We start from the raw sequence: 20,898 nt of genomic DNA, 5'->3' as shown, positions 1-20,898 counted from the left end.
CAAGGTTCCACTGTATATATATATATATATATATATATATATATATATATATATATATATATATATATATTGTTACGGACCGCGGATAAGATGTTGGTTTTGCCGAGCGGAGGCCCCGCGGCCCTAACAGTTACCCCGACCAACCCGATTCCCGAACGTTGGCCGGATCGCGCCACAGATATTCAATATGGAAAAGACAAAAGCGACACGGATGTGAAGAAGTAGAAGAAGACGAAAAAAAGGTTGGAATACTACTAAATTTATTCCTATTATTTACATGCTCAAAAGTAACCAAGGAAGAAGGAAAGATAAGAAAATAATTTACAGAAGATATTAGACACAGTGCAACGCTAGCTTATACAAACTTAATTAACCCAAGGACAGAACAAACAAAACAAACTCACGTACACAAGAAGGATGGAAAGGCAGGAGGTGGATGGCTGGAGGGAAAGGAAGGTCCAAGGATGCTGCAGCACGATCGGCACGTTTGGCAGCCGCCGTTCCTTCGCGGCCCCGCTCAAAACTGCCGTCCAGGCCCAAAGCTGTGGTTACTGAAGCTGCTGTGGCCGCGGCTGCTCTGTGGACGTCGCGTGCTTTGCCAGGACTCGTCTGGTCCAGCCACACAACTGAACAACGTGCTTGCTTCTTGCCCAACTCTCTTGCTTGGTCCAACTTTGGCGAGCAAGGCGACGAATAGCAGGCTTTGTGCTTCCCTGGATGATCTCCTTAATGTTCTCTCTGGATGATCTCTCTGGATGATCTTTCTGGATGATCTTTCTGCAGTACCTTGCGCGCGCGCTTTTTATAACGCCTCCGGTGATCAAGCCGCCGGCCTTCAGGACACGCCCATCGGTGTGCTCACCTCGGCCCTGGTTGGTCGCGTGACCCTCTGGCTCCGCCCTTGATGACGACGGGCGGCCACGCCCTTCTTCCCCGACCCGAGCACATGTTCAATGGTGGTTTTGGAGGGGATGTAATTGGCAATCGAGGCTTGGCAATGATGAAAGGGGGGTGTGAAAGGAATCTACTCTATTTCACTTGGTGCAATGGAGTGTCATCTTAATGGGAGACAAGGCCTTACCCTAATACACATAATAAAGATATAACTATCAATCAGGGGGAAATCTATGATTGGCTGACGTGTATGCTTTATGGACTAATTATTGGACGCCCTTTGACCTTTACACAACACTGGAGGCAGGAGGGTCCAGAATCAAGCAATATTAATAAAACACACAATAAAAAAAATACAATCCTCATATCCACAACAATATATATATCTATATCTATATATATATATATATATATATATATATATATATTGTTACGGACGCCAACGTCGGCCTCTCTCCCCTTACCGAGGGGGGATTAATCCCCTCGTTTATGACTGACCGCCGTGGTCCCGGGGGTATGACACCACGCCCGGTTGGCGCTGGGTAGGGTATTAGGCCCAACCGTCCTATGACCTAAATACCAGCGCTTCCCGGTACGCGAGGAAATACTCCCCCGCTCACGGCCGCAGCGTAATGGATGGATAACGCCGAGCGAAGCGAACTGTGGCGTGAGCCGGTTACCAAAGACTAGACCCGATTTCTGTGCGTCGGCCGAATCGCGCCACGTACCCTCAATCTGGAAATCACTAAAGCGACCGAATGTGAAGAAGAGAAGAAGAAGTAGGAAGAACAAATATGATTTATTGCGAACTATTAACAAGACCAAAAATAACCAAGGAGAATGGAAAGGATAAGAAAATAACTGAACAGAAAGGAGCAAGGAGACACATTGCAATATTAGCTTATATTAAACAGTCTTACTTATAAACCCAGGGACGAGACAAAAGACAGACTACGAGCACACTTACACGGGGGATGATGGCAGGAACAAATGCTGGAGGTGGATAGCTGGAGGGAGAGGAAGGTCCACGGGAACTGGGTCACGGTCGGGCCGCCGTCAACGCCCAAGCTGCGGTCGTGCGAGCCGCCGTGGTACAAGCTCCGCCGGTTCAAGCTGTTGCTGCTGTTCGAGCTCCGCTGGTTCAAGCTGCTCCTGCGTACCGCTGCGTCACGTGCTCTCCAACGGCTTTGGTTCTCTCGTTTTCCTCTGTCCAGGACTCATCTCTCTCGGGGGCGTCCCACCGCGGGTTATATATGCCATGCCCTCAAACCTTCGCGAACCTCCTCGACGGTTCTCTCTACGCTCTCTCAAAGCCAAACCCCTCATCCTTGGTTGGTCGGCAAGGGCTTGCTCACTCCTCCCCTCTATGACGAGGTGGAGACACGCCTTTCTTCTCTGAGGTTACCTCGTGGTCAATGGAGGCAATTGCAGCAGACCTGGCAAACCTGGCACTTTGAAGATGCTTTACCTCGTGGTCAATGGAGGTAATTGCAGCAAACCTGGCAAACCTGGCACTTTGAAGATGCCATGGGGCGTCGGAGGGACCTGTCTTATTTAATTGATGCAACGTAATGAACTAGTGGATCACAGAACCTTATACTGACATTTACTAAGAACATAACTAATGAGGGAAACTTAGGATTGGCTACGTGATTGTATATGGAATAACTACGGGAACGACCTTTGACCTTTACACACAACAAATGGAGGAAGGAGGGTGATATTTTACAACAATTAAACACAATTCTCATATCCATAACAATATATATATATATATATATATATATATATATATATATATATATATATATATATATTGTTACGGTTTTTAGAACCTTCACTAGTAAATTTTAGAAAATGCATCCCTTTTAAATGTCCCCCTGTAAATATTCCCATCAATTGGCTTGTTAAAGATCGCACCCTAGTTAGTCCATGAACAACATGTAGCGAACCATAGGACCTCTTCGTAGTTATTTCATTATTATGTGTTTCAGTTCAGGATCTGTTCCCAGTAGTTGAATCTGCGTTGCATTAATGAAATAAGAGTAGGCTCCAAAGTTCCCTTCAAAAGCGGTGCGAGTGGTTTGCCATCTCCCCACCAGACGCCATTAGCCATGCGGTCAAACCGAGGAAGAAGGGGGCAGAGCCGCCAGATCACAGGCGTGGCACGCCAACGCACCACCCGAGGCGGGGCGAGCGAGCTCCTACCGACCAACCAGGGCTGGCGAGGTACCATCGCGGGCGTGTCTCCATGAAGCGCACATTGATTTGCAGCACACGTAATATAAGCGCGGGTGCGAAGCCTTTTTACGAGTGGTTGAAGAAGGCAGAGAGAGAGTCGGGTGAGAAGGTGCGGTTGCGAGTCGAGTGAGAAGGAGATAAACGAGAATCGACTTGGGTTGGAGACGGCGCTTGGTGGGGTCTGGCTGTGAGGCGAAGCTGCGCGGAGCTGCTTCAGAAAGCCCCTACCGTGTGAAACAAATACGTGCCGCTGCCGCCGGGTTTTCGCCTCCAGCCGGAGCGTGGACTGGAGCCAATCTCGACGCTGCGCACCGGCCCGGACCTTCCTACCCTGTCACCTACCTGCATGAACCCTTCTCCTTCGTCCAGTGATTCCTGCCTGTTATTCTCTTGTCGTGTAAGTCTGTTGTCTGTCCTGTTTGTTGTCCTGGGGTATAATATAAGACTGTTTTAAGGCTTGCCCTGTGTCCTGCTCTTCTACTTCTGTATATTACTTTCGTTTCCTCTTCTTTGGGTTTTCTGTATATAATTAATAAACCCACTCTTTGTTCTTATTTTCTGGGTTTTCTCTTATTCGATCGTTTGCGTCCTTTCTTTCAATTGAGTACCTGTGGCACGATTTGGCCAACGCTCGGAATCGGGTTAGTCTTTTGTTCATGGCTCGAGCCGCGGATTGCTAAACCGCTCGGCAAATACCATCTTGTCCGTGGTTCGAGCGGTACTTGTCTCCCTGTTTTGCGGAGGGATTGGTAAAGGTATTCGGGAGAAAACCTTGACCAATAACCCTGATCAATTCCACCCCGCAAAAGAGCATTACAAGTACCAGGACCAGAGACGGCCAGCTTAACAGGCCAAGGGGATTAACCCCCCCCCCCCTTGCTAAGGGGAGTGCCGTCTCTGAGATCCGTAACAATATATATATATTGTTTAATGTCTCAATGTATGTACTCTGAAATTAAGCATAGAACAAAATAAACAATTGGAGATAAAAAAGAAATAATAGAATCATTTTGTTTAACAAAATTTAATTTAAATTTTTGACTCAGCAAAGTAGCCACATTTTGCAGATATAACCGCCGAACACACGCTTGGCATTCTTTCTACAATGGAAATCAAATATTGTTCGGGAAGTCCTTCCCAACACTTGCAGAAGTTCCCACAAATGCGTTGCACTTGTAGGTTGCTTTGCTTTCACCCTTCTGTCCAGTTCATCCCAAACCAGCTCGATGGGGTTTAAGACTGGAGACTGTGCTGACCATTCCTTGATTTGAAGTCTACCGTCTTGTTCTTTTCCTCGAAGGTAGTTTTGACATAGCCTGGAGGTGTGTTTAGGGTCATTATCTTGCTGTAGGATGAACCGCTGACCAACTCGGCGTATACCAGAGGGTATTGCATGGCGCTGCAAAATGCTGTGGTAGCCCTTTTGGTTCAGGGTGCCAGTCACTCTGTGCAAGTCTTCGACTCTGGATCCAGCAAAATAGCCCCAGACCATCACGCTTCCTCCTGCATGTTTGACAGTTGGTATCACACACTGAGGAACCATCCTTTCGCCTACTCGACGGCATACAAAAACCCTGCGCGATGAACCAGATTTCAAATTTTGATTCATCGGTCCATAAGACCTTCTTCCAGTCTTCAGTAGTCCACTGGCGGTGCTTCATGGCCCAGGCAAGCCTCTTTTCCTTATTTTGCCATCTTAGCAATGGCTTTCTTACTGCCACTCAACCTGTCAAACCTGCAGCTCGAAGTCTTCTCTTCACAGTTCAAACTGAGACTTGCTTACTTCGACCAGTGTTAAGCTGTGCTTGAAGCTGTTGTCCTGTGAGTCGCCTATCACGCAAGCTGTTGACTCTCAGAAACTTGTCTTCTGATTCTGTTGTGGCTTTGGGTCTGCCAGACCTCTCCCTGTCAGAGTTTCCTCCAGTTTCCAATATACTACTTCCTGCAGTACAATATTGTCCAAATAATGCTTCAGAGGGTGTAATAACAGTGTTCCAATACTGATTTTATACAGACAGGGGGTTTGTAATCAAGTAATCAGCAGAGGTTGGGACACCTGTAGGAATTGTTTGCATCAACTTTCAAGGTTTAATTTACTTGCATTGCTGCAGAACAGCTGTAAGTTGTTAACCCATTACTTGTTCCCTGAAGAAAGCCATTTTTTTTACAACATATCTGTGCAATTTACATTATTTTCCCGTTTTTGCAAACATAAACTTTTTTTTTAACCTCGAGCAGTTTACTGCTTAACTTTGTACCATTTCAGGTTATTCACTGGACATTAAACTGCGTAAATTTCAATAACTGGAAAAATTGAGGTGTTCTAAAACTTTTGACCGGTAGTGTATACTGATGTCCAGCCTTTGCTTTCGGTAAAGGACCTACACAGTCAATAATGACCCGGCTGAATGGTTCTTCAAAAGCTGAAATCGGTTTTAAAGGCGCTGAAGGGGTTTTCTGATTAGGTTTTCCCACCAGCTGACAAGAATGACAAGATTTACAGAACTCCGCCACATCACGTCGTAATCCTGGCAAGAAAAAATGTGCCAGAATCATTTCATGCGTCTTGTTCACTGCAAGGTGCCTGGTCAAAGGTGTCTCATGTGCCAAACAACATCTCCTTCCGGTACGGCTTTGGCACCACAATTCGGTAATGGACTTTCCACTCGTCATTCGCTGGTACCTCCGGTGGTCTCCATTTTCTCATAAGTATTTCCCCTTTCAGGAAGTAACCAACAGGTACCTTCATAGCCTCTTCCTCTGTAATGTCTTTACCAATCAGACTCCGGAGTTCAGAATCTCTATGTTGGTCTTCAACAAGTCTCTTTCGGACAAGCACCATTTGTTCAGCCTCGTTCCCAGATGTCTCCGACGGACACTCCATTTTCTCTTTTGGCCCAGATGCCACCCTTTCCTTAGGTTCCTTGATGTCACTCCCTTTCCTATTATGTCTTCCCGACTTTTCCTCCAATATCTATATGGAACCCAAATCCACGTCATCTTCCTTCTCAATCTCTTCAGAGCACTTCCTACCCATAGCAGGAGTCACTGCACATGATACAAAGATAGCTGGAATCTCCTGCTCTAACTGTGCTGTGTTATATTCCATACTGGGCTTTTCAAACATCTGATTACCTGAAACTTGACCACAGGCCAAATCATTCCCGATAATAAAAGAAATCCCCTCCACAGGAAGAGTGGCTTGTAAACCTACGGTGACCAGTCCTGACACCAACTCAGACTTTAAATGGATCACATGAAGAGGAACTTTAACGAAGCCACCAACCCCCTGTAAGAGGACACTAGCCCCAGTTGCAGTTTTTTCAGACTATGGCAAAATGCCCTCAAGCATCAAAGGTTGATGTGCTCCCGTGTCCCTCAATACCCTAACAGGTCTCTGGTTAGTTGAGTCCCCATACAGTGACACAAACGCCTCAGAAATGAAAGGTTTGTAACCCTATTGGACAAGGTCGTTCTCTGATGCAGTAAGTTTGGCACAGGGACCTTCACAAGTCACTGTCCTCCAAGGACGATTTGTCGCACTGGCCAACGCATTCGGAGTTGAACTAGCCTGACTCCGATCCTGATTTCTCCTTTTCAGGGCATAACATTGGGACATCAAATACCCAGGTTTCTTACAAAAAGTGCAAGTTGGCCTGGAGGAATATCCCATGGTTTGCCTCTGGCCCCCTGGAAGGTCGGTCTGCCTTTGACAGTCAGTCTTTTGATCACTAAAATTTGAGGTACCAGATTTTTCCCAATACTCCTTTCTGGGCCGCCTCCATGAGAATTTGCTCTCCAAACCTGATTTAATGTAAATCCCCTGGCTAACTTCAGGCGGGAAGTTAGGTTTGTGAATCCCATCCTGTGTGTCAAGGCATAGTCATCTGCCACTGTTGCTGCCTCATACAACTGAGGTACTTTTTTTCATCCAAATCAACTTTGATGTCCGCGTGGACACACTGTTTAAATTCTTCCACCAATATCAATTGTCATAAATGGTTAAAGTCTTCCCCAATTTCCTTCCAGTCACACCACCTATCAAACATAGTTTCCTTCTCTCTGGCAAACTCCACATGGGTCTCATTCTTCTGCTTCCTGGCATTCCTAAATTTTTGTCGGTAAGCTTTGGGGACCAATTCATAGGCTTTGAGAATGGCTTTCTTAACTGTCTCATAATCTGCACATTGGTCAATCGGTAAAGCCGAATAGATATCTTGAGCTTTCCCCACCAGAACACTTTGTACTACCAGACCGTGACTCCACAGGCCCTTTTAACATCTGAGCCACCTTTTTAAAGTGTAAAAAGAACTTGCCTACCTCCTTTTCATTAAAGGGTGGAACCAGTCTTACATGCCCACCAATATCCCAAGAGTTGTGACATTTTGGCGAACTAGCCGGCACGGATAAGATTTCTCTCCGTCCTCCCAGCAATTCAAGCTCCTTGAATTTAATTTCCCTCTTATATTCCATGTCCCATTCCTACAAGTCCCTTTGAGCTTTCCTTTCCTCTGCTCTTTTCTCCTAGTTATTTTTCTGCTTTCCTTTCCTATGCTCTTTCTGCTGCTCTTTTCTCCTTGAGGTCTCGTTCCTTTTCTGCTTTTCTTTCCTCTCGTTGCTGCCTCCTCTCTTCCAATTCCAACTCTTTTAATTTTCTCCAGGCTGTACAGATGCATCTCCATTTTCCGGAACTCCATATTTCCTTTTTCTTCTCGTAACCAATCCAATGCTACATCTTCCCATTTTATCTCTCCCACTAAATATTGTACCACTAAATATTGAAGGTCAAAGTCATGCAGAATGGCAAGAACAACAGTCAGGTATCGGCGCTGGTGTGGATGAGGACTTACGAGGTGAGAGGTCGGGCCGATGGCGGCACGGTAACGTTTTTTTTTTTTTTTTTTTGTATACAGAGTCTAGGCTCGTGAAAGACCTAACATTTATCAAACAAACAAATCAAACAAACAAGCAAACAAAGTATATAAAAGGGGAGCGGTCGACAAGATGGGGAGAGAAGGGGAGGAAGCACACAAACACAACATTTGAGAGCAGGGACATCGGGAGATGTGTGGGAGGGAGAGGGCCTGGGGGGAGGCAGGATAGGTATAAAACGCAAGGACACCAAGGACTTCCAGGAAAGAAGTCAAAAGTCACCTCAAAAAAGTGGATTTGGGGTGAAATTAGCAGGGGTAGAAAAGATCAAGGTTTTGGATTGGGGAAGATAGGAGATGGTGGTGAACAGCCGTTTTGAAGACCTGGAGGGAGGAGTGGGATTGAAGAGTGAGGGAGTTTGTTCCAGAGGCGGGAGAAAAGAGGAATGAAGGAGTGAAAGTGAGCAGAGTCTTGATTTTGGCAGTTTAACCATAAGAGGGTTGCAGGCAGATCTTGTGCGACCTGTAGGAATATTTGGGGGACAGAGCACAGAGAGAGCTGGGGGAGCAAGGCCGGAGAGGAGTCGGTAGAAGACGGAAAGACCAACAACCTGCCTGCGGTGAGTAAGTGAAAGGGCCTCGGAGATAGCGTCATCGCGGGAGATTCCAATGATTCTGAACGCTTTGGTTTCAACAGCGTGAAGACGAGCTAGGTGTGAGGCAGGAGCACCAGCCCAGAGGGGAGAGCAGTACTCCATTGAGCTGCGGATGAAAGCCTTGTATGTGGTGAGGAGCTCAGGTGTGCCAAGGAAGGACTTCGCACGACGGAGGATGCCCAGTCGGCGACTGGCTTTGGAGGCCAGCTTGGAAATGTGGTTTTCCCAGGAAAGATCATGGCAGATAGTGAGACCCAAAAGCTTGAGTGACAGAACTTCTTGGAGAGGATTATTCAGAAAGTAGATGGGAGGGTTGTCCAGTCGGTCTTTTCGGAGAGACATCGTAAGAGTGTGAGATTTGTCAGGATTGAAAGACATGTTCCACTTGTTTGCCCAGTCTGTGATTTTGTCCAGGTCTGCAGAGAGTGAGGAGGCTGCAGACTGCCGATCTGAGGGATGAGGAATGGAGCGGCAGAGAGTGGAGTCATCAGCAAAGAGATAGAGAGCATTTTCAAGAGAGTCAGAGAGATCATTGATGAAGACCAGAAAAAGCACAGGGCCCAGAACACTGCCTTGGGGAACTCCAGCCTGAACAGGAAGAGGAGATGAGAGAAACCCATTCAGGGCCACACGTTGACTACGACTAGAGAGGAAGTCCGCCAGCCATGCGTGGAGATTTCCATGGATACCAAAGGAGGAGAGTTTGGTGAGCAGAGCGGGGTGCCTGACCGTATCGAAGGCACGTGATATGTCGAGGGAGACAGCTCTAATTTCCTGTTTGGCATTGAGAACCTCCATCCATTGTTGAGACAGCAGAAGCAGCATGTCCAGAGTAGAGTGACCTGGTCTGAAACCAAATTGATGATCAGAGATCAAGCCATTGGAGAAGAGGAAAGATTTCATATCCGAAGCAATGATGGATTCCATGACTTTGCTGATAATTGGGAGAAGGCTGATTGGTCTGTAGTTGCTAGGATCTGTTTTTGCACCTTTTTTGTACAAAGCGGTGATGTTGGCTGATTTCCAAGCAGATGGCAGTTGACCTTGAGCAAATGAGAGGGTGAAGAGAACAGAGAGAGGGAGTGAAAGAGCGGAAGAACAGGATTTTAGGACCCGTGGGCTGATGCCGTCAGGTCCAGTTGCAGAATCAGAGTCGAGGGTTGACAGAAACTTTTCCACCTTGTCAGGAGGAAAGGACACGGAGTCCAGGAGCAGCTGGGTACGACTGGGTACGGTGGATACATAGAGGGATGGGTTTGGGACACAAGATTTAGAGGCAAACACAGAGTTGAGGCATTCAGCTTTTTCACGTGCGGAGTCAGCTGTGTAGCAGTTTGAGGTAAGGGAGGGGATGGAGGGGGAACAAACACCAGAAACAGATTTGACCAGACGCCACCAGGATTTGGAAGAGGGAGACAGATAAGAGAGTTCGGTCTTGAGAACGGAGATATATTGTTTCCTGGCTCTCCTGAGGGTGGACACACACTTGTTTCGGGCTTTGTGAAAGGAAATGAGATTTCCTTCCGTTGGATTTGCTTTCCAGGAGACGAAGGCAAGTTGTTTCTGGGCAACAGCCTCACCACAAGATTCCGTGTACCATCGACGGGAGGAAGGGTATGACAACTGAAGACGAGATGGGATAAATCTGTGCATGAGAGAGAGCAATTTACTTTGGAAGAATTCCCAGGATGAGTTGATGTCAGAGGTGGTCGAGATGGGAGACCAGTCCAGATGATTGATGGCTGCTTGAAGACCGTGCCAGTTGGCCTGAGTGAAATGCCAGACTCGTCGACGCTGAGCAGGCTCCCTGAGAATGGTCAGAGAGATGTCCACTTTAACAAGCACATGATCAGATGAGCCGATTGGAGCAGAAGAAGAGCAGCAGACATTTTCAGGGAAGTTAGTCATAATCAAGTCCAGAAGAGAATATGCTCCGTTGACTGAGATCCGGGTCGGGAAATTGACAGATTGTGTCAGTCCCAGTGAGTCGCAGAAGTCCTTTGCTGAGGAGCCATGGCTGGTGAGAGAGGTACCCACACCCAGCCAATTGGCATGGTGACAATTGAAATCACCACATATGAGGAAGAGAGAGTTGGGATGAGTAGATAGAAGTTGGTCCATATTATCAGACAGCGAGATGTAGATGGAGTCATCACTGTTTGGTGGACGGTACAACACACATATGAACAAGAGGTGGGAGCGAAGGGGAAGCCGTAGCCAGAGGTATTCCTGGGGGTGAGGTGGAGAGAGTGCAGTGCAGGGCGAGTGAGGAAGAGAGCTTTTGATAAAGATAGCAACCCCACTTCCAGGACGAGGCTCAGGTATATCATACCGGAGGAGGGAGTAACCCGGGAGAGATACTAAGGAATCAGAGACATCATGAAGGAGGAAAGTTTCTGTTGAGCAGATCACGTCTGGTCCAAAGCAGATCCCCCAAAACGTGAGTGCAATCCACGCCCCACGTCCACCAACGATTAAGCCGATATGGAAACCAACGGCGATCAACGATGATGTCGATATCGGAATCCCAACGACATAACAAGATGCACCAGCGGACGGCCTCTTCGAGGGAAAATGGCAGATCGGCCTGTTATGGAGGCGCTTGCTTTCCCGCCAACAATAGTTCACGCTCGGTACCAAAACCTGAGACGCAGGTTTAATTGCAATCCCAATATGGGACTATGTCGCGCGCAATCCTTTCATGGGAAGCCTCAATTCATTCGCGGCCAATATCGAGGAAGTCCGATCGCCGCCTCGATGCGACTCACGGCTGTCTCTTTCCCCTGCCGATTTTCCTCCTTTCTCCTCTTCTGGTTTCTTTGCCGCGTGTTTCTTTTTCCTCCACAAACATTTATTTTTACCTTTTACTAAAGTCATCTCCATTTCACACAGAAATCTTAACAACAATATTACCTGAAACTAAAAATCCTACATGTATATAATAACAACAAAGGCGGAAGTGACGAATCCGTAACAGTATGTATATAAGTAATGTATGTATGTTTGTAGCCGAAACTCCAGGGATTTCACTTTTCATAAATTAAAATGAGTACATGACTCTTTTGGGGGAAACCTAAACTAGAATTCCATGACGAGGGGGAGGTTGGGGCTCTGCAGGGGGAGGACTTTCAGTGGTGAGAGAGAGGGGCAGTTGAAGAGTTGTCAGAATTGCATGTGCAAGTTTGTTCGCAGTAAAAATGTCATATTGGCCACAGATGTGTGTGTGTGTGTGTGTGTGTGTGTATTTTATATGACTGCACCATATCCTGATACAATTGTACCATATCCTGATGCTGTGTGGACTGTGCTTTCCCCGCTGATGGACCTCTGGTAGCTTGTAACTGTTGCTGTGTTTTTGACTGAGGATGAACTGCTGAAATCTATCTATTCGGGTTCTTCCCAACATCTTTGTTCCTTTCACATTTCTTTCTACTTTTTCATAATTCTCTTTATTCATTATATTTCCTGCTTTTACTTTATTTCTCTCTTTTTTATCTATTTGTCTTAGGAGAAGTGAATTCTTGCAGATTTTTTTCTGTATGGCTCATTTGGCTGTGCTTGGATGGGTTTGAGGGTTGAGGAGTAGCAGCTGAAACCCGAATCCTATCCAGGTTCCTCCTGATGACTCCATCTTTGCTATTTACTTCTTCTGGTTCCTTCTGATGACTCCAATGCAGTATTTGGTTTTCTGTTTCATAACAGTTAGTCCGGCGGATATAAGAAAAATTGTGCACATTGTGCTACAAACATGAAATTTGTCAGAATAGTAGTTTATTACATACAATAAATATTTGCATATGGAGACACGTAAGAATACCAAGCAGTACGTTTTTCAAAAATATTCAAAAAGGTCACAATTTTTCCAAAATGTTTTAAAAATTTTTTATTGTTTGTGACTGTCAGCATAAGAAACGACCCAGTACTAATTCTAAGCAGAATAAGTGACCCAAATCGGCAACTAAAGTAAAAATCTTTCATGAATTATCCACATTTCTCACTTGGAATGGTAAAACGACATTCTGCGGCAAACGAACTTCACCCGAATTACTCAGTGCACATTCAGTCCCACACTTCAGTTGATTGACAGCTGCTTTGGCTAAAATAACTACATCTGTGCCAACTGTCCTCAACATAATGTGACATCCACTTTTGGCAGCATCCAACATATGCAGAATTATCTGACTGTCAGCTTCCTCACGCCGACAGGACTGTCAACCTGGCATGTCCGAGGATTTTGAACAAATAACTCTATCCTCACATGTGGTGATTACCTGCTTATCAATCTCCATGGTCACTCTGCTAAGCCAACAGCTTAAAAAATTCACTCTTGTTCTCATCAAGACAGAGACATTTGTGACAATTTCCAGGGACTGGGGTGTTGGATTCCACTTTTCCTCTCCCTCATTTTCCACTCATCTCCCATGTGGGCTGTCTTCACTGAATCTCTCTGGTGGACATCTGTTCTCTTTTCAACATGTTGCAGTTGCCTCTGGACATATGGCAAGAACACTCTGGACATATGGCATCCACAACTTGTGCATTTGTATGGGCACTCACAATTGTGAATTGTCATGTGTGTTTTAAGGGTGGATGGCCGATTAAAAGATTTTCCACAACTTGTGAATTTGTTTGGGCGTTCACCATTGTGAATTGTCATGTGTGTTTTAAGGGTGGAAGAATGACTGAAGGATTTTCCACAAATTCAGCATTTGAATGGGCGTTCATCATTGTGAATTGTCTCGTGTGTTTTAAGGGTGGATACAACAACAACAACAACATGCATTTTAAGGCCATTTTCCCTGCTAGAGCGGGGGTTAGCCTTGCGGTCCCCATGACAATCTTCTCCATCTTGCCCTATTTTCTGCATCTCTCCTTGTTAACCCCCTTGCCTGCATTTCTTCTTCCACCATCTTTAGCCAAGTCTTTCTTGGTCTTCCCCGTCCTCTACTTCCTTCTACATTCATTTCCATCACTCTTCTCAACCAGTCACTTTCATCCTTCCTCAACACATGGCCAAACCATCTCAACCTGTTCCTCTTCACAACATCAATCACAGGCTCTATTCCCATCATTTTTCGCAATTCATCATTTGTCTTCCTCTCTCTCAACGATACTCCGCACATCCATCGAACCATTCACATTTCCACCCTTTCCAACCTTCGTTGCTGCTCTCGTGCTCTATGTTCATTACCCATGTCTCGCTCCCATAAATCATAACACTTCTCACACATGCAGCATACACCTTTCCCTTCAGCTTCAACGACACTCCCCTCCTCATCAGCACGCCACTAATGGCCGATTAAGGGTGGATGGCCGATAAAAAGATTTTCCACAACTTGTGCATTTGTTTGGGCGTTCACCATTGTGAATTGTCATGTGTGTTTTAAGGGTGGAAGAATGACTGAAGGATTTTCCACAAATTCAGCATTTGCATGGGTGTTCAAAATTGTGAATTTTCATGTGTGTTTTAAGGGTGGATGACCGATTAAAAGATTTTCCACAACTTGTGCATTTGTATGGGCGCTCACCATCGTGAATTCTCATGTGCGTTTTAAGGTTAGCCGACTGACTACAAGATTTTCCACAACTTGTGCATTTGTATGGGCGTTCACCAGTGTGAATTGTCATGTGCGTTTTAAGGTTGGATGACCGATTAAAAGATTTTCCACAACTTGAGCATTTGTACGGGCACTCATCATTGTGAATTTTCATGTGACTTTTAAGGTTGGATGACTGACTACAACATTTACCACAAACTGTGCATATGTATGGGCGTTCTCCATTGTGAATTCTCACATGCGATGTAAGCCAGGAGGACTGATTAAAAGATTTCCCACAAATTGTGCATTTGTATGGGTATTCACCATTGTGAATTCTCATGTGTGATTTAAGAGTGGATGGCCAATTAAAAGATTTTCCACAACTTGTGCATTTGTACGGGCGCTCACCATTGTGTATTCTCGTGTGACTTTTAAGGTGGAATGACCGATAAAAAGATTTTCCACAAACTGTGCATTTGTGTGGGCGTTCCCCACTGTGAACGATAATATGTGATTTAAGGGTGGATGGCCAATTAAAAGATTTTCCACAACTTGGGCATTTGTATGGGCGTTCTCCACTGTGAGCGATCATGTGTGTTTTAAGGGTGGATGGCCGATTAAACGATTTTCCACAACTTGGGCATTTGTATGGGCGTTCTCCACTGTGAACTATCATGTGCATTTTAAGGTGGGATGGCCGATCATAAGATTTTCCACAACTTGTGCATTTGTTTGGGCGTTCACCATTGTGAATTGTCATGTGTGTTTTAAGGGTGGAAGAATGACTGAAGGATTTTCCACAAATTCAGCATTTGCATGGGTGTTCAAAATTGTGAATTTTCATGTGTGTTTTAAGGGTGGATGACCGATTAAAAGATTTTCCACAACTTGTGCATTTGTATGGGCGCTCACCATCGTGAATTCTCATGTGCGTTTTAAGGTTAGCCGACTGACTACAAGATTTTCCACAACTTGTGCATTTGTATGGGCGTTCACCAGTGTGAATTGTCATGTGCGTTTTAAGGTTGGATGACCGATTAAAAGATTTTCCACAACTTGAGCATTTGTACGGGCACTCATCATTGTGAATTTTCATGTGACTTTTAAGGTTGGATGACTGACTACAACATTTACCACAAACTGTGCATATGTATGGGCGTTCTCCATTGTGAATTCTCACATGCGATGTAAGCCAGGAGGACTGATTAAAAGATTTCCCACAAATTGTGCATTTGTATGGGTATTCACCATTGTGAATTCTCATGTGTGATTTAAGAGTGGATGGCCAATTAAAAGATTTTCCACAACTTGTGCATTTGTACGGGCGCTCACCATTGTGTATTCTCGTGTGACTTTTAAGGTGGAATGACCGATAAAAAGATTTTCCACAAACTGTGCATTTGTGTGGGCGTTCCCCACTGTGAACGATAATATGTGATTTAAGGGTGGATGGCCAATTAAAAGATTTTCCACAACTTGGGCATTTGTATGGGCGTTCTCCACTGTGAGCGATCATGTGTGTTTTAAGGGTGGATGGCCGATTAAACGATTTTCCACAACTTGGGCATTTGTATGGGCGTTCTCCACTGTGAACTATCATGTGCATTTTAAGGTGGGATGGCCGATCATAAGATTTTCCACAAGTTTCGCATTTGAATGAGCGTTCATCTTTCTTTCCTTTGTGAGTCTGGTGAAATTTATTCTGTGCAAAGATTTCATTATTCTGTTTGTCGTCTTTGTAAAAAATCCTCTTGTTTGTTTCAGTTGGTGATTCCTGTGGGCGTGTGTCTGGTCTGTTCATAAAAGTAGGTGCAGTCTCACTTGTAGATTCAGTGGATCCACCTGTAAATACAACATCACATGACCTGTAAAAAAAAATTAAAAATCTGATTTTGTTCAATATTTTGTTCTGACAAACATACGTAAACATGTACATATGTCTTTGTTCCACTGCAAAAAAGAAAAATATATATTCATGCAAATATGCTGTGCAAAAAAGTATTGTGCAAAAGTTTGGGGTTTTCCCCAAGATATTCATGCTTTAAGGTGAATTCATCAAATTATCAGCGTTAAGTCATACGTGTTTATGGCTGCAAATGGGCTGCTTTTCCAAGTGCACGTGAAACAAACTGCTTAAGTAGTATGGGCAAATCTCACACTCTCACTATGTCCCTCCGAAAAGACGGTCTGGACAACCGTTCCATCTACATTCTCAACAATCCTCTCCAATAAGTTGTGTCACTCAAGCTTTTGGGTCTCACGATCTGCCATGATCTTTCCTGGGAAAACCACATTTCCAAGCTAGCCTCCAAAGCCAGTCACCGACTGGGCATCCTCCGTCGTGCAAACTCCTCCCTTGGCACACCTGAGCTCCTCACCACATACAAGGCTTTCATCCGCAGCTCAATGGAATACCGCTCTCCCCTCTTGGCTGGTGCTCCTGCCTTACACCTAGCTCGTCTTCACGCTGTTGAAACCAAAGCGTTCAGAATCATTGGAATCCCCGCGATGAAGCCGATTCTGAAGGCCTTTCACTCACTCACTGCAGGCAGGTTGGTGGTCTTTCTGTCCTCCACCGACTCCTCTCCTGCCTAGCTCCTCCAGCTCTGTCTGTGCTCTGTTCCCCAAATATTCTTTCAGGTCACACAAGATCTGCCAGCAACCCTCTTCTGGTGAAACTGCCAAAATCAAGACTCTCTGCTCACCTTCACCCTTTCATTCCTCTTTTCTCCCGCCTCTGGAACAAACTCCCTCACTCTCTTCAATCCCACTCCTCCCTCCAGGCCTTTAAAGCAGCTGTTCACCACCATCTCTTATCTTCCCCCATCCAAAACGTTGATCTTTTCTACCCCCGTTAATTCACCCCAGATCCACTTTTTTGAAATACCGACTTCTTTCCTGGAAGTCCTCGCAGTGTCCATTTGTTTCTACCTCTCCCACCCCTCCCTCCCCCCAAACCCCACCACACAGATCTCCCGATGTCCCTGTTCTCTACTGTTGTACTTGTGTGCTTCCCTCTCTCTCCCCTTCTCGTCTCCCACTCCCTTTATTATATGTTTTACGTGTCCGTTTATGGTTTTTTGTGATTAATGTTAACTCTTACACAAGCCTCGATGTTGTATACAAAAAAGAATAATGATGAAAAAAAAGAAGAGGAAGTAAACTAGAGTCCATCGAACACGATACCCCATGCAGTGTCCAACGACATAATTCATTTTAAGAAAATAATGATTACAAAGATTGTCAAAAAAATCCCAAAGTTTAGCGCTATTGAAGCAGTGAATGAATGAATGAATGATCGTTTTAAGGCCATTTTTCCCCGCTAGAGCGGGGGTTAGCCTTGCGGGCCCCATGACAATCATGGTTCCATATTTGAGGCAATATTTTTATGGCCGGATGCCCTTCCTGACGCCAACCCTTGGTCACGCTCTTACGATGCGCAGGGATACGGTGTACCTATTCGAAATCGGGGTACACACCGTGATCATTCATCCCAGCAAGCTGGTACTCAATTTGCCGACCTCGGAAGGATGACAGGCTGAGTCAACCCCCCCTGGCGTTAATTCAGCGATCGACCGGGATTCGAACCCAGGATCCTAGGATCCCAAGCCGGCACCCTAACCGCTAAGCCAACACCAGGCTTGAAGCAGTCCTTTACATTAACCTCATACGTGTCCAAGAACTGAAAAACTAGAGGTTCTTTGGGAGTATTAAAAGGCGATTTTATTTCACAATGTTCAAGTGTATATCTTAATTTAATTCAAATGAAATAAAGATGGTAAAAGTCGAAGAAATAAATTAATCACAGGTTTTACCGCCGTTATACTCAGTACATCACCGTGTCTAACACATACATTAGTTATTCATGCCTGTTGTTTGTATCCTTTATAAGGTCCTTCAAAACAGTAAGCTTCCTGTTTAGAATGATTTTCAATTTTGTTTTACTGCCAGACAGCCTAAAAATATTATTTAACTCCTCTCTGCACAAGTGCAATCGGATGATTTTGAAGCCAAAGTACTTTAAAACGAGGGACTAGTCTTCCTATTCATGTTCTGATTCGTGTTCAAAATATAACATTGGATTTTAATAAACTGAAAAGACAAACGCACACCAATTTCTCAAAATTTTGCTCATGTATCCATCTTTTCCACGCCCTGGGTTCTCCCTTCCCCTCATCATTTCCTGCATCCCTTGTTTGTCCATCTCCATCTATCTTCTACCCCCACCCTGCTATTAGCTTTTCCCATTTCTGTGTCCTGATCTGTTCTGTATCCTCGTGCTTCCACGAGCCGAGACCTTAGATTTAAAAAAAAGACCCTTAAAACCCCAATTAGACCGTCAAGACCCTTTGCTATGAACCTTGCTTTTTAATAACTTAGGATGAACCCTTTGAATGCACCAGGCATGTCAAGTCACAGACAAGGTTTCTTTTATCTCAGCTTGCCTTTATTGAGACAAAACATCAACACAACACATTTCATGACATTTCACCGTTTTCTGCAGTAGTACTATTAGTCTAGTGCAAGGGTTCTTAACCTTTCTAGTGTCGCGCCCCCTTTAGCAATTGTTGCTCGTCTCCACGCCCCCCTCCACCTACATCTGACGAAGCCGCTCGTTGGGGAGAGTGCGAGAGGGGTTGCCCCTCTCGCCGGGGGGGGGGCTGGGGGGTCCCCCCCAGGAAATTTTTGAATTCTAGGTGCTCTGTGGTGCATTCTGAGGGGTTTGTTCGTTGATATTGAAGCCAGCCAGGGCTGGGCCCTGGGCCCTGGCTATTGACGTAGATTCTGTTAACAGCCAGGGCCCTAAGCATGGCAGCCAGGGCCGGGCCCTAGCGGGCCCTGGCTTTTTTCAAACACTGGATCTGGTAACCCTGAACAGATAATGTTCTTTCAAAATAACAAAGGAGAGATTACAAACCTCGTTTTATTGCATCAAAACGCAAACAAGCTCAAGGCACGGATCGATGAAAGGAAAGGGTAACTACACAAAACACGTTTGTTGAAATGTCACGTCAAAGGACGCAAAATCAATGAAACAACAATTTAGTCACTAAAGAAGCAATGCCAAAAATCTCACTAAATTTTAGTGAGATGGTTGGCACTGCTTCTTAGCTATCAGATCCGGAATTCGTGGTCGCGTGCCAGAGAGAGCACAGCGCAGATCTCCTTCAACGTTCAGCTTGCTTCTGTATTTGGTCTTGACAGCGACCAGCGCGGAGAATGCAGCCTCGCAGAGATACGTGGATCCGAACATCGTCAGAATCCGAACAGCTTGAAGCGAGATCAGAGGATAAACAGGAAGATACTTGACCCAGAATGTCTCCAGGTCCAGAATTTCAAAGTCATCCTCAGCCGAGGAGTTGAACTTCAGCTCCAGAAACTCCTCCTGGACCTCGTCCGAAACATCAGCTACGTCGCATTGGAATGGGTTTCTGATGAATTTCCAGGTCTTTCGCTTTTTGTCCAAGTCAGGAAAGTAGCGGATGAATTCCGCTTTGTGTTCAGTCAGATGATCGATGATTTGGTTCTTGAACTTTGAATCGAGAAGGCCGTCAGGAACGGCAGAGTCCAAGTTTGGGAAACAAGCTATGTTTCCGGCCTCCATTCGGCATTTCCAGAGGTCGAGTTTAGCCATGAAGGCTCGAATGGCGTCGTATTGCGTGATAATGTTTATGTGCTTCCTTAGCAGTTTTTGGTTGATACTGTTGAGTGCTTCGAAGATGTCTACGAGGTAAGCTAGAGACAGTTGACATTCTCGGGACTGGAACATTTTGTAGAGATCCGCCTTCCGCTGCACGTCTAGGAATGTTGCGACTTCTTCCCTCAGCTCGTAGACTCGCCCCAACATGTTTCCCTTCGAAAGCCAACGCACGTTTGTGTGGAAAAGCAAGGCTTGATGATCGCAGTCCAAGTCCTTGCACAGCTGGTTGAACAGGCGACTGTTTAAGGCTCCACCTTTGATAAAGTTGACTACCTTGATAGCCAGGTTCAGGAAATCCCTCATTTCAGTGGGCAGGGTCTTAGATGCTAAGGACTCACGATGGATAACGCAGTGTGTACCAATAGCAGAGGGACACTTTTGTTTCACCTTCGTAACGAAACCCGAACGCGAGCCAAGCATGGCCGGAGCTCCGTCTGTGCAAACACCTACCAACGAGTCCCATGAAAGTCGATTTTCTTCGAAGAACTTCGATACCACTTCAAAGACATCCGCTGCTGTCGTGTAAGTTTCCAGGGGATGACAAAATAGCATTTCCTCCTTCACGCTGTCGCCTAATATGAAACGAGCATACATGAGCAGCTGAGAACACTGAGCCACGTCTGTCGTTTCGTCGCATTGGATGGCAAAGACAGGCGAGGCCCTTATCTGGTCAGTCACTTGTTCTTTGATGTCCTGAGACATTTCATCGATCTGTCCCTTGATGGTATCGTTCGACAGGGAGATAGCCGAGAGTTTGTTCGCACTATCCTTCCCCAGGATGAGCTCTGCCGCTCGCAGTAGAATCGGTTTAATGAGAGTCTCTCCGATTGTATGGCTCTTCTTGTTCTTTGCTACTAGCAGGGCAATCTCGTAGGATTCTCGGACTGTGGCTTCAGTGCAGAATGGCAGGGAGGAAGGCGAGCCAGGTCCACCTTTGATTTTGATGTAAGTTTCTTATCCTCCCCCACCATCTTCCACAGCAGCTTCGTACGGAT

General features: G+C 45.5%; 2 protein-coding genes across 10 annotated transcripts in view; one reads left to right on the top strand and one right to left on the bottom strand.

Annotated features, from left to right (window-relative positions):
- The window catches only part of LOC144891325 (transcription elongation regulator 1-like), a 573,096-nt gene that overhangs the window by 280,586 nt on the left and 271,612 nt on the right, over positions 1 to 20,898 (top strand). The window lies entirely within an intron of this gene.
- LOC137423446 (uncharacterized) overlaps positions 12,414 to 20,898 on the bottom strand; it is a 77,278-nt gene continuing 68,793 nt past the window's right edge. Inside the window, 2 exon segments of the mRNA XM_078773471.1 lie at positions 12,414 to 16,241; positions 19,305 to 20,793. Coding sequence (XP_078629597.1) covers positions 14,084 to 16,241; positions 19,305 to 20,793 — 3,647 coding nt within the window. The 3' untranslated portion in view covers positions 12,414 to 14,083.

This window comes from Myxine glutinosa, chromosome 3 (assembly GCF_964187855.1).
Source record: "Myxine glutinosa chromosome 3, kmMyxGlut1.1, whole genome shotgun sequence".
NCBI lineage: Eukaryota > Metazoa > Chordata > Myxini > Myxiniformes > Myxinidae > Myxine > Myxine glutinosa.
Note: the sequence above shows the minus strand (reverse complement) of the source record. Positions and strands in the feature narration are given on the sequence as shown.